Here is a 13,442-nt window from a genome sequence, read left to right as displayed (position 1 = left end):
TGAGTTGTCCATTTCTGAAATTCTGTTGTTTATCTTTTGGATTTCTAGTTGCTGTTTTTGTACAACTTCTAATTGTTTATGTATTTTGAAGTTTTGTTCTTGTATTATTTTCCTGAATTCTTCTATTTTTTTCCCTGTGTTTTCCTTGATTTTGGCTACGTTTTTATCTGTATTTTCCATGGTTTTGTCTATTTTTTCATTGGTTTTTGTCTGTGTTTTCCTTGATCTTTTTCCTAATCTCTTGGCAAGCCCTAAGTATTAGACTTTGAATTCTATATCCGGTAGTTCCACTGCTTTTTCTTCTACTGCAAGGTCTTTTGATTTTTTTATTTTGGTCACTTGCTGGAGCCATCTTGTCCTGCTTTTTTAAATGTTTTCATATTGTCTGCTGTCTCAGAGACATTAGGTATTATTTTCTTTATTTATTGATTGTATGTTTGTTTATTTCATCCTGCTTCTTTGTTTTGTTCTGCTATGTCAGGGCGGGCAGGCCAGGGCACAATAGTGCTCACCACCTTGTCCAAGCGGGCAGGGCAGCAACAGGCAGGGTGGACCTGCTCAGCTGTACACTTGTTTGGAAAGATGGCTGAGGGCAGACTGGGTAGGTGCTGTCTGCCTCCTGATGTTGGTTCAGTTGTGCAGAAGCATTCACAGCCCCTCACCAGATAGGCAGAGATATTGGACAGGTAGTGGTATGGGCTCACTTCCCTCTGTTCAGCAGCTGGTTGAGTGATGGGAAGTGAGGGGTAGTGCAGGCCCAGTGCAGTGGCAGTCCTGAGCTGGGGGACACTCTAGCTGCAGCGGCATGGCAAGGGCTGGCAGGAAGGGGGCATGGGATATGAGGCTACATGGGGAGAACAAAGAAAATAGATAGAAAGAGAAAAAGGGTGGTAGCCAGCGAGTGGGGGCAGGGCAGACGTGGGGGCTGACGGGAAGTGGTTTATGGGGCTAGGTGGGAGGTAGAAAGTGGTGGGCCAGTGGCTCTCTAGATGCAGTGGTGTGGCATGGCCCAGCAAGAAGAGGGGGAGATGGCTTGTGAGGCTAAGTGTGAGGGAAAGAAAAATAAACAAATAAATAAAATAAAAAATGGCATGGTGGGGGCTGGCAGGTGGGGACAGGTGGAGATGGGTGGGACCCGAGGCAGTGGCCAGCTGGTAGCTCTGTACCTATGGCAGTGCAGTGAGGCTCTGCAGGAAGGGGTAGAGGTGGCCTAAAGGGCTAGGTTGAAGGGAGAAAGAAAAGCTATAAAGGGAGAAAAAGAAAAAAAATGGCATGGCAAGAGCTGACAGTTGGGGGTGATGTAGACCCAGGGTGGTGGTGGGCTGGTGCCTCTTTAGCCAAGGTGGTGCAGCATGGCCTGGCGGGAATGGGTAGAGGCAAAGTATACATTTTGTCTGCAAGCCTGTTTGAGGTCAGGATTATGATCTGAGGAATCAGGGGAGACCCTCACACTCCTGCTAAGTTCAAGTTTCTAGTCAGCCTATTTTCTTTGCTGTTCTCTGAAGGACCATTTTAGGGGGGAACAGGTGCATCTGTCAGGCATTATGTCATGATTGTGGAAAAATCTTTGTGTGTGGCAATTTTACTCTAAGTTTTACTTTGGTTTTAGGAAAGGCAACGTCATCTGTGGTGTGGTTGCACTCGGCAATCAGAGCCTAGAGAGATTTGGGGAACAGTAGTGAACAGGACATTCCCAGATTTCTATTCACCATCCTCAGTGTTGATTTCAAATAGGATTCAAGTCACATTTTCAAGGTGAAAATTTCCCAGGGAGTTCTATAAACTGGTACAATTTCCTTGATTATTCACTTACACCCAGCTGAACTGGAACAATTTCTTCCTGCATCCTGATCCTGGTTCCACTCTTTCTCCCCATCTTCCTGGTTACTCAGTTAAAAATCCCCTTTCTTTCTAGAGGTGATCCATACCTGAAGGATCTTCCTCCCTGGAGCTCTCCAATCCCAGAAATCATTTTGAACTAGCGGTCTGTTCCCATGAGCTGTGTGATGATTAAGATCATATGTCAGCTTGGCTGGGCCATGATTCTCAGTGTTTTGGCAGTTGTATAATGTTGTGATCACTTCCTTGTTGAAATTTGATACGTCATCATCCCCATGATGGAATCTGCTGAGTGGTACCAGCAGGGGTGGGGCCTGTGGCGGCTCGCTGCCCCCTTAGCCTTTATCTCTCTGCCCTCCTCTGCCTAGTTCCTTCCTGCTCACCTTGCCAGGGCTTTTGCTTGTTCTAGATCCTGCTGCTGTCTCCTGTTTGTCTGACCTCCGGTTCTTGGGACTTGAGCTAGCAGCTTGCCTGCCGATCTTGAGATTTGTCTATCTTCACAGCCTGCTACAGCCCTGCTCTCCAGCCTGCTGATCTTGGGTTCACCAGCCCCTTCTGCTACATGAATCAGGAAAATCCTCTTTCCTGCCCCAAAGACTTGGGATGTTACCCAGCCTCTAAAAACCATGTGAGCCATTTCCTTGATATAAATCTCTCTATATATGTATACACTTTACTGGTTTTGCTTCTCTAGAGAACCCAGCCTAAGACAAGCTGCAATCTGTTCAGGTCTATAACCATTTCTTCCTCCCCTCTTGCCCTTCTTTCTTCCATGAGCTTTTTAAGTGTTCTGCTCCAGGGCGCAATTATTGTATACAGAATGTCATGGTCACATCTCTTTATATAACTCTAATTCTCCACCCCTGTTTCATCCACAAACGATCAGCTCTTGGGTCCTCAGAAGCACTTGTGAGCCATGCACAGTGGGGACAGAGTATTCCCTCTTCAGCCTCAACACATCACTGCCCATCTCTTTCCTTCCTTGTAGTTTTTCACTTCTAGTCCAAGAGACCCAGACGCCAACCTGGAGGTGAGCCCTGAAGAAAGTTGGAACCATGCTGACCTTGTGCACAATGAAGAAGCAGACTCAGCCTCTGGAAACCCTACTATCAATGCAGATGAGGAAAACGGGTGTCCCCAAATCTGCCGTGTATGTGGAGACAAGGCTACTGGTTATCACTTTAATGTCATGACATGTGAAGGATGCAAGGGCTTTTTCAGGTAGAGTTTCCTGTCAACTCTCACCCACCTGCCACCACCAACCCACATCTAACAGAGGTCCTGCCTTTAACACACTGGGCAACATCTCAGAGCTTAGGATGGACCTGCCTCCAGGTTCAGAGTGTGGGCTGCTGGCTCAGCAAAAGGCGTCCTGATTAGTCTCAAGTGAGCCATTTACGTCTCAGAGGATTCCTTTACAGGTGATCTCTGCCTTTCCTCTCTACATAGGAGATACTCCTTTGATAGGAGCAGCCTTAAGATACTCCTTCATTTCCCCATTTGTTCTTGAATAAAATAGAAGATCAGTCAGTAACAGAGGAAAGAATTTGAAAATCTAAAATGTGAGTGTTCATATCAGTCATATGGGGAGGTTGTTAAGTAAAGAATGGCATAAAATAAATGAAGAATGTGACAAAACAAGCTCTCCCTGAAACAGATAAATAGGGAGGACCAAAAAATTAAGGATCGAAATTCCCAAGTCACAGAAAGGCAGGCCCAGAAAGAAGGGCTCATGTTGCCCAGCTGAAGAAACAGAAAGAGCAAAGCCAGCTCAGCAAGGCCAGCTGTCAGCTCAGGGCTCAGCGAAGGAGGTGGAGAAGCAGACCAAGAAAGGAGGGGAGGGGAGAAAGGAATGTGTGAGGAAGAGCTCTGGGTCTGCCCCCAGGAAGGGATGGGGTACATGGGGAGCAGCTCCTACCTCAGGAACCACAATTGGGACCTTCATACATTCTCAAGACAGACAGCCTGATGTGGCCTTTTGCAGAGTTCTGCTTGATCACTTGAATAGAAATGAACACTAGAGCCAAGGCGCCACCCTGCAATCCCAAAGATGGGCTGCTAGTTAGGATGCCATATGTGGGGGCCAAGCTGATTGCCTCCAGAACCCACAGAAGGACTTCCAGGCCTGGGTGAGCCCAGGGAGGCACTGCAGCAGCCTCTGTGTTAGGACCAGTCCAGGAGACTCCCAGAGTCAGCTTTGGGACTGACACGGTCAGGTCTGAACAGTTCTCAGGCCCCATGGGGTAGTCTGCCGAGGGCAGGTCGAAGGCATCCATATTCCAGGGAGAAATGAACATTCGTATTGAATGAATTATAACAAGCCTGACAAACACCAGCTGTTGTAAGACTGTGTTCCGCTACAAGTAACTAATTGGTTTAAACAATAGGAAAACATGTTACTTCTGATAACAAGAAGTCTGAAGGCTTCAGGGTTGGTGAGTTTAGCAGCTCAACACTTAGTTTTTCTCTTTTGCCATCCTACACAAGAGCTTTGATTCCAGTCTTGCTCCCTCTGGGGGGTAAGATGGCAGCACAGTGCCAGGGGCCTTGGGCAGTTACCACACTATTGGGCTGAAGAGCAAAAAGGCCTATCTCTTCCTCTCTCTATGAGCAAGGAAACCTTTTTCAAGATCTCCAAGGCATCCTCCTCACGTCACATTGGCTAGAGCTGGGTCCCAGCAGACTCCTGAACTAATCACTAATCAGGAGCCCCAGATTTAGCCCTGAGCTGGGATATGAGGTCAGCATGGCCACATGGAGGAGGGTGGGCATCTGAACCAGCTCTGGTTCTGTCACCTGGAGCTTCTGCCCAAGCAGCATCCGTGTAGATAGCCTTAGGGTACCGGAATTCTCTGTTTCCCCCTCCTCATCCAGGTGTGTTCCTGGGACTCCCAGAGGGAGGCAGCATACTGTAGAGGTAAGAGGTTGAATCTGAGTATCAGGCAGACCTGGATTCAGATTTCAGCTCCTCATTTACCTGGAAGGCATGTGGTGATCTAGTCTCTCCAAGCCTCAGTTTCTTCATTAGTGCCAGGCAGATAACATGATGAACTTGTAGGGTTGTTAGAACTGTATTTGGAAAGCTCGGCAAAATACCTAGCCCAGTATCTGATACACGCCATGACCTTTGTAACTGTGAACTCTTTTTCCCTTTTACCCATTCTGAATGGAGTTTAGAGTAGTATCAGAGCCAGCAGAGGTGGCAGACGGGGGAAGAGTGCTTGTGAAGAACACACTCTAGGCTGGTCACTGGTCACAGTCCTCTGCCACTGAGCGCAAATCTGCCCCTCAACACAAGTGAGGCTCAGCTTTCCCAGCTCAGCCTGGCTGCTCTGAGGCCATGCTGTCCTGTTCTCATGTTCCTGGGCCAGCTTTTCTCCATTTTCCACACTGCTGGGACAGAACCAAAGGCCAGAGCAAGGAAGAATTTGTTTGTGAAAATGGGGTGAAATAAAAAGCTAGAGACCCACTGAATAGTCTTTTGTGGGGAGTTTGGGGTGTCTGCACTGTGAGGAGGAGGATGGCTGTGCTCGGGCCTCTAAAAGGCATCCACCCCATCACCTCCCTACCTGCCACATCTATGCAAAGGCCATGAACCTGGTACTTGCTCCCTCCACACTTCCAGTCTCTTTGCCTCGCTAAGTCGATCAGGAGACCCACTTTTCCAATGGGGAAGCCATGGTCCAGTGAGACAGAAAGCTTCCCCTGCATTTACCTATTTCTCCCTGGTCCCTGCCCCCCACCCCCATCTAGAATGGGAGCCAGGGGAGGGAGGGAGTTTCTTACTCTGGCCCCATCTTCCCAGAAGGAGAAAATTCAGGAAGAGGACCCATCTCTGTGGAAACTTTTCCCAGAAGAGAGTGTGGAGGGCCCATTCTGTGGTAACAAGGAGGCCAGGAAGGTATAAAGGAGGCAGGAAGGCGCTGGGGCTGGGTGTGGAGAAGAAATCTCAGAAAGTGGCTCAGTGGCTTCAGGAGCCTGTGAAAAGCCTGATTTCCTGTGTGAATGTGGCAGGAATGGTTTCCTCCCCTGCTCTTCCTCCTGTAGCTGACTCCTGGGACTTTAGGGAAGTGCAGGAAAGACAGAAGATTGGGGAGCTTCTACCTCCTATATCACCCTACTGTCTTAGCTTCCTAGTGCTGCTATAACAGAAATACCACAAGTGGATGGCTTTAACAAACAGAAATTTATTCTCTCATAGTTTAAGAGGCTGGAAGTCCGAATTCAGGGCATCAGCTCCAGGGGAAGGCTTTCTTTCTCTGTTGCTTCTGGGGGAAGGTCTTTGTCATCAATCTTCCCATGGTCTAGGAGCTTCTCAGCACAGGACCCTGGGTCCAAAGGACCCACTCTGCTCCCAGCACTTCTTTCTTGGTGGTAGGAGGTCCCTCTGTCTGCTCACTTCTCTCTTTTATAATTCAAAAGAGATTGACTCAGATATGCACTCTAATCTTATAGATTGAGTCCTGCCTCGTTAACATCATGGAGGTTAGGACTTAACAACACAGATGATAATCATATTAGATCACGAAATGGTGGACAACCACACAATACTGGGAATCATGGCCTAGCCAAGTTGACACATATTTTTGGGAGACACAATTCAATCCATGGCACTCACCCAACTCAGGAGGCAAAAGCTGGTCCCACAGGGTGTGATTAGTGTCCCCGAAGTGGGAAGGGGGTGAGGAGGGGGAGATGGAGCCACCTGGCTTATGTGGGAGCCAGGGTGTGCCCCCTGCAGCCAACTCCCGATCATGTTCTCCCACAGGAGGGCCGTGAAACGCAACAAACGGCTGTGGTGCTCCTTCCAGAAGGGCACCTGCAAGATCACACAGAAGACACGGCGACAATGCCAGGCCTGCCGCCTGCGCAAGTGCCTGGAGAGCGGCATGAAGAAGGAGAGTGAGTGCAGGACGGCCCGGGGGGTGAGGGACGGCCTGAGGGGTGCATGGTGCACGCGTCCCGGTGACAGCGTGGAACGGCCTCGCTGAGCAGATGCACAGCCATGCACCGCAAGTGTGTTCGCGTACCCATGCGCACGTGTGAGCTTGAAGTCTGTGCATGCGGCGGGCACGTGGAGGGGAAGAGCTGGCTGCTCACCTGCCTGCACCACTGCGGGTGACCTGGAGAGACCTGAGAGATGGTGGCATCTTTATTCTCTGCTCTGGGAGGTGTAGTGGGCATCTCTGGCTAGGGCTGTGCCACTTCGCTCCCTTCAGATGCCCTGCTTGATTTGTTTTTGTCCCCTTATAATTTTCCTCCTGCTGTTTTAACAAAATGGAGGGGAGGTGGAGTTTGGGGGAAAGAAGCAGGTGACACATGGTGATAGGACGTCCCTCCAAACTTCCAGCTGCTAGAGCCCACAGCTGCCCCAGCCTGGAGTCCTTACAGGGGGACTGTTTGCAAGCAGGTGATACGGGGTGTCCTCAAGCTACCCTGCTGAGCTTTGGTATATTTATATTCTCAGGTCACTCTGAGACTAAGGTTCATGGAGGAAAAGGCTAGAAGCTCCCAGTGAATGTTTGTCTCCATCAGTCCGAGTGACCCGAGGCCGGGGGCAGCCTCTCTCAAAGGATGAGTTCTCTGGGCACGCAGCAGAGAACCTTCCCTGCAGACCAGCCCAGAGTGAGGACCCTCGCCTGGCTGTTCCTGTTTATAAAACCTGTTGCCGTCAAGTCGATTCCACGTGTGTCAGAGCAGAACTGTGCTCCATAAGGATTTCAATGGCTGATTTTTCTGAAGTAGATTGCCAAGTCTTTCTTCCAAGGTGCCTCTGGGTGGACTCGAACCACCAACCTTTTGGTTAGCAGCTGAGTGCATTAACTGAACCACCCAGGGACTCCTGTTCCTGCTGACAGACACCCTCAATCTCACCCCTCCAAGGTCCCCCACATCTTTACTCCGCACACAGAAATGGGGTCAGGAAATCCATGAAGACCCGAACGCTCTGGGCCATAGAGGAGATGGCTAGGGTTCATATTTCTTGTTAAGCAGTAGCCCAGCTCTCCTGGGCCTTAAAGACCCAAAAGGCCTTGGGGGACTCTGAGGAGTCTTGTAGGTATATAATCCACCAGAAAACAATACTATCAGGTACCATTTATTGAACATTTATCATGTGCCAGGAACTATACTAGGCCCTTCACATGCAGTGTCTGACTCTAATAGCAGCATGAAGTACGTGTTGTTCCTCCAGATTACAATGAAGAAAGGTTAAGGAACTTGCTCAAGGTCACAGCTAGTAAGTGGCAAAGGGCCTTCACTCAAACCCAAGCCTTTGGATTCTGAAGCATGCGCTCTTTCCAATGTTCAACCATGTTGTCTGAACACCATGGCCGCATCAGGTACACTTCATCCCTTCTGTGCTTCCCTAAGTTGGTGTCCAGGGGGCCTACAGATCTGAGTCTGGAAAAACGCAAGTTTCTTGTCATCAGCCCTTTTCCTTTGGTCTGATGCCTACTGTGGAGCCCTGGTAGCACAGTGGCTAAGAGCTCAGCTGCTAACCATAATGTCGACAGTTCAAATCCACCAGATGCTCCTTGGAAACCCTATGGGGCAGTTCTCTTCTGTCCTGTAGAGTTGCTATAAGTCGGAATTGACTTGATGGCAATGGGCTTGGTTTGGTTTTTTTTGGAATGCCTACTGCTGCTCTGGAGGGTTAAGAAGGGGCTCCTGCCTCAGGCACTGCAGACAGGGGGTGTGTGCCTGAGCCTGTGCCTGCCTCTCCCTGCAGTGATCATGTCCGATGAGGCTGTGGAGGAAAGGCGGGCCCTGATCAAGAGAAAGAAGAGAGAACAAGCCAGGACTCAGTCATTGGGAGCGAAGAGTCTGACTGAAGAGCAGTGGACAATGATCAGGGAGCTTATGGACGCGCAGATGAAAACCTTTGACGCTACCTTCTCCAATTTCAAGAATTTCCGGGTATGAGGCTTTAGAGCTGGTTCACCCCTGTGTTAGATCCTCAAAACCCCAGTCTCTTTCCCAGGGGTTCTCAAAGTGGTGGTCCGGGGTCAGCAGCATCAGCATCACCTGGGAACTTGTTGGAAGTGCAAATTCTCAGGCCACCCCAGACTTCCTGAATCAGAAACTCTGGGGGGTGGGATCCAGTGATCTGTGCCTTGGCAAGACAGCCAGGTGATTCTGATGCACGTGCTCGGGTTTGAGAGCCACTGCTCTCTCCCTCCACAGCAGGTGGGAACTGAGGCTGAGCTGTAAATGGAGGGAAAACGAAAAGGTTCCCCAGTGTTGCTGGCGTTCGGGACTTTATGAGGACAGAGTCAAGACCTGTCGGGAGGTGTGACCTTTGTGAAATGGTGTTTATTTAGCCAAGAAACGTTAGTGATCACAGCAACGTTTGCATATCTGCTCCCAGTGCTCACAGTTATCTCAGCTGGCCTGCCCAGGTCAGCAGTCTGGATTAGGCCAGTGACTGCAGAAGTCTGTTTTCCCCATCTGTAGTAGCTCCCAGATCCTTCTCGCTGAGTCTCCCTGTGCCCAAGGTCAGGGATGCTTGGGACCCAGCATGGATGAAGGTCCCCCATTCATCCATTTGGGCAGGGAGCAAGCCTCCTATCTGGCCAAGCAGGGATGTGTATGATCATTAATTCACAGTCCAGAAAGCACTACCTGGTAGAAGACCAGAGATAGGAAACAAGTGCTCGGTGTGTGCATGGATGCGTGGTAAATGCACACCTGTAATTGTGCATGTATTCTGGCTGGGGCTGGGGCTGTGCACATTGAGGCCTGTGTGGGAGCCTGTTTGTGAGAATACCTGCCGTCTCTCCGTCCCTCTCTCACCTCCTGGCTTGTGTACCAGCTGCCGGAGGTGTTTAGCAGTGGCCATGAGGTTCCAGAGTCTCTGCAGGCACTATCGGGGTCAGAAGATGACAAGTGGAGACAGATCAGGGAAGACATGCGTCCACTGATGGTCTCTGTGCAGCTGCGGGGGGAGGACGGCAGCATCTGGAACTACAAACCCCCCACCAACAGCGACGGGAAAGAGATCTTCTCCCTGCTGCCACACATTGCTGACGTGTCAACCTACATGTTCAAAGGCATCATCAACTTTGCCAAAGTCATCTCCTGCTTCAGGTGGGACATGGGAGCTGGAGAAGAAGGCTGGGTGCGTAGGTGTGGGAGGGGAACAGGAAATGGCCAAGAGGTTCAAAGGGTCTGAGGTAGATCCCTCTGAGCCTGGGGGATGCTGTCCCTGGGTGGTGCAAACGGTTAACATATCTGGCTGCTAACTGAAAGGTTAGAGTTCAAGTCCCCCTAGAAGCACCTCAGAAGAAAAGCTTGGTGTCCTACTTCTAAAAACAACAACAACAAAACAGCCATTGAAAACACTATGGAGCACAGTTCTACTCTTGATACACATTGTGTTGCCACGAGCTGGAGTTGACTCGACCACACCTGGTGTGTATCGTGTGTGATGCCAGAAAATCCTCCTTCATCTCTGCCCCCTACCCACCCACCCCCAGGCGCCTGGAGCAGTCAGTGCTGCTGGGAGTAGAACCCCTCTTGTGTGGCTAATTAGCTTTGTGATTGTGGGCATGTCTTTTGATCTGTTTGTGTCTTGTCCTCCCCATCTGCTAAATGGGCTAATCATACCTATCTTGCAAGGTTGCCATCTAAAATAAGATAGTATCTGAAGAGTATCCAGCACAGGGTGGTCATTCAGATAGTAATTGTCACAAGTTGACAGTTCCAGAGAAAGAATGAGTTGAAAGGAAAGGGACGGAAGCCCAGAGAGAAAAAAGGAGCAAGATGGACAGACACTGGGTCTCCAGAAGTCTGCTGCCAAGAGAAAGCTGAGAAGGCCATGGGGACAGCAGGGAGGTCCTGAAAGCAACAGGGTTGGGCCTTCTCGGACTAGGTGTGGAGGCAACAACCATGGGGCAGCAGAAGTTAGTGGGAGAGCCCAGACATACTGGTATGGTGGGAACCACAGCCACAGAATCTGTTAGGGCTGGAGGTGGCCCTGGACATACCTTTCCTTACGATAGCCATCTTGCCTTGCCAAGCCTGGTCGATGGCGCTGAATAACACAAGGAGCCCTGACTTCACTGCAGGCAGAGGGCAGGTTATATTCCAGGAGCCTACAGACTGCAACAGGGTTCAGACTGTGGTAAATTTGCTCAAGGGAACAGGAAGAGAGGCCTACTTACAAATGCGGCATTGACAGATCCTTATTGACATCGCTGACCCAGTTTCGCGAGACCACCCGCTGTTGAGTACAACCGCTGCAGGACGTAGGCATTACTATCGCCTTCATTGTACAGATAAGAAACCGAGGTTCACTGAGTTTAAGAAACTTACACAGGGTCACACTGAGTCAGTGGTGGAGGCCAGATTTGAAAGTGCCAGAGCACAGACTTCACAGACAGCTATAAGCCAGGCCCTGAGCCAGGCAATGGGGAGACAGAGGAATAAGATCAATTTTTAGGCATTTGCAGTTCAGTATTATGGAGTCCCTGGGTGGTACAAACGGTTAGCACACTGGGCTGCTAACTGAAAGGTTGGAGGTTTGAGTCTACCCAGAGGTGCCTTGGGAGAAAGGCCTGGCAATCAGCTTCCAAAAAAATCAGCCACTGAAAATGCTATGGAGCACATTCTACTCTGACACATGTGGGGTCACCATGAATTGGAGTCGATTCGATGGCAGTTGGTTTTTTATTATGGATCTAAAGAAGGTCTGGGGTGCGGTGCAGGGAGCACAAGGGCCTGAATTCCTGAGGAGACCAAAGCCGGGGGGAGGGCTTCCTCAAGTGCCAGCCGTGGAAGACCCCACCCCAGCCTCCTAGGGCCTCCTCCTTTTCAGTAATGCCTTCCTCGGTGGGTAGCTGGGGTCCCTGTCTGCCTAGAGAGGGAGAGGTTCCTGCAGGATGGGAGGGGTTTCAATCTAACCACAAATATCAGATGTTTATTGAGCAGACCCTGGGGTAGGCTGTGCTCCGTGCTGGTGTGACACTCAAGACATCCAGGCTGCTGGGAGGGAGACAGTAGAAATACATACATATGAAATCAATCTTCTACTCCCCATCCGTCAGTTTGTCATACTGTGGTGGCTTGCATGTTGCTATGATGCTGGAAGCTATGCCACCAGTATTTCAAATACCAGCAGTATCACCCATGGTGGACAAGGTTCAGTGGAGCTTCCAGTCTAAGACAGACTAGGAAGCAAGGCCTGGTGATATACTTCTGAAAATTAGCCAATGAAAACACTATATATCACAACAAAACATTGTCTGACATAGTGCTATAAGATAAGCCCCTAGATTGGAAGGGACTGCACAATAGCTGCAACAGTGGACTCATATATGCCAATGATCGTGCGGTTGGCGCAGGGCTGGGCAATATTTCATTCTGTTGAGCATGGGGTTGACAGGAGTTGGCGTCAACTCAATGACAACTAACAACAAATCCAACACAGGCAGCAGGATACAAGCTACACCCCCTCCCCCCAGCATGGGACTAATGCCAAAGGAGGGGCATCTGCAGAAGGACACTGCACCTTGGAAAGTCTTTTGGGAGGGGCAAAGACATAGTCATTCCAAGTGGGAAAACTGAGGCAGAAAGAATGAGACCAGATCCAGCAGCCAGGAGCCAAGTCATCAGCTGTAGGATGGTAGCTGTGTGTGTAGTGGACTGGAAGAGATGGGGCCAGGTTGTAAGGGACCTAAATGCCAAGCTTAGTGGGAAGTCACTGAAGGCAGCAGGGGAGTAGAAGAATATGGCGGGGAAGAGGAATCTGGTTGGCTGGGTTGTGAGGAGGAGAGATTGGGGACACTTAGAAAGCAATGACGATAATCCTCAGGGGAAGGAGCCCATCCTAGCTCTTCCTCCAGCTCCCCATGATCTCTGGATTATGGGAGTGGGTCTGGCGCCAGCCCGCAGACAACTTCCCAGAGAACTGTTAACCCCTGCCCACCTTGCTTCCAGGGACTTGCCCATTGAGGATCAGATCTCCCTGCTGAAGGGGGCCACCTTTGAGCTGTGCCAGCTAAGATCCAACACAGTGTTCAACGCAGAGACTGGGACCTGGGAGTGTGGTCGGCTGTCCTACTGCTTGGAAGACCCTGCAGGTGTCCGAGGCCTCCTGCCTGCCCTGGGAGAGGGAGGGAACCACAACAGTTGTGGGAGGAAAGGAGCCATGCCGGGACATGGCGGAATGTTTTCACTGAGATCTCTGTGTCCAAAGACTCAAGCCCAGGCAGTACAGTAGGGGTTGGGGAGTGCAGCCCACCCCTCAGATACCCTGGTCCTGGGGTTGCAAGACAGGAAGACTGGGTGATGGAAAAAAAGTCCTTGGCGAGCGTGCAGAGGAGGGAAGGCTGGGTCCTGGGTCAGCTTCCTGAGAGGCTGCCCGTCTGTCCCATACCCACCTGCAGGTGGCCTCCAGCAGCTTCTCCTGGAGCCTGTGCTGAAGTTCCACTACATGCTGAAGAAGCTGCAGCTGCACAAAGAGGAGTACGTGCTGATGCAGGCCATCTCCCTCTTCTCTCCAGGTGAGGCCCCCATCCTGTCCCCGGTGTGTTCACACACACCTTCAGCTTTATCTCAGGAGGCAATCCCCCTCTTCCCCTATCAGGGAAGGTCCCATAGAC

The 13,442-nt window shown here is 50.4% G+C and overlaps 1 protein-coding gene across 1 annotated transcript in view; it reads left to right on the top strand.

The window, feature by feature from the left end:
- The first annotated feature begins 2,842 nt into the window (after nt 1–2,842).
- Nucleotides 2,843–13,442, top strand: part of NR1I2 (nuclear receptor subfamily 1 group I member 2) — a 12,610-nt gene continuing 2,010 nt past the window's right edge. Inside the window, 6 exon segments of the mRNA XM_004391426.1 lie at nt 2,843–3,060; nt 6,608–6,741; nt 8,570–8,757; nt 9,653–9,927; nt 12,778–12,920; nt 13,227–13,343. Coding sequence (XP_004391483.1) covers nt 3,029–3,060; nt 6,608–6,741; nt 8,570–8,757; nt 9,653–9,927; nt 12,778–12,920; nt 13,227–13,343 — 889 coding nt within the window. The 5' untranslated portion in view covers nt 2,843–3,028.

This window comes from Trichechus manatus, unplaced genomic scaffold, assembly GCF_000243295.1.
Source record: "Trichechus manatus latirostris isolate Lorelei unplaced genomic scaffold, TriManLat1.0 scaffold00026, whole genome shotgun sequence".
NCBI classification, from domain to species: domain Eukaryota; kingdom Metazoa; phylum Chordata; class Mammalia; order Sirenia; family Trichechidae; genus Trichechus; species Trichechus manatus.
Note: the sequence above shows the minus strand (reverse complement) of the source record. Positions and strands in the feature narration are given on the sequence as shown.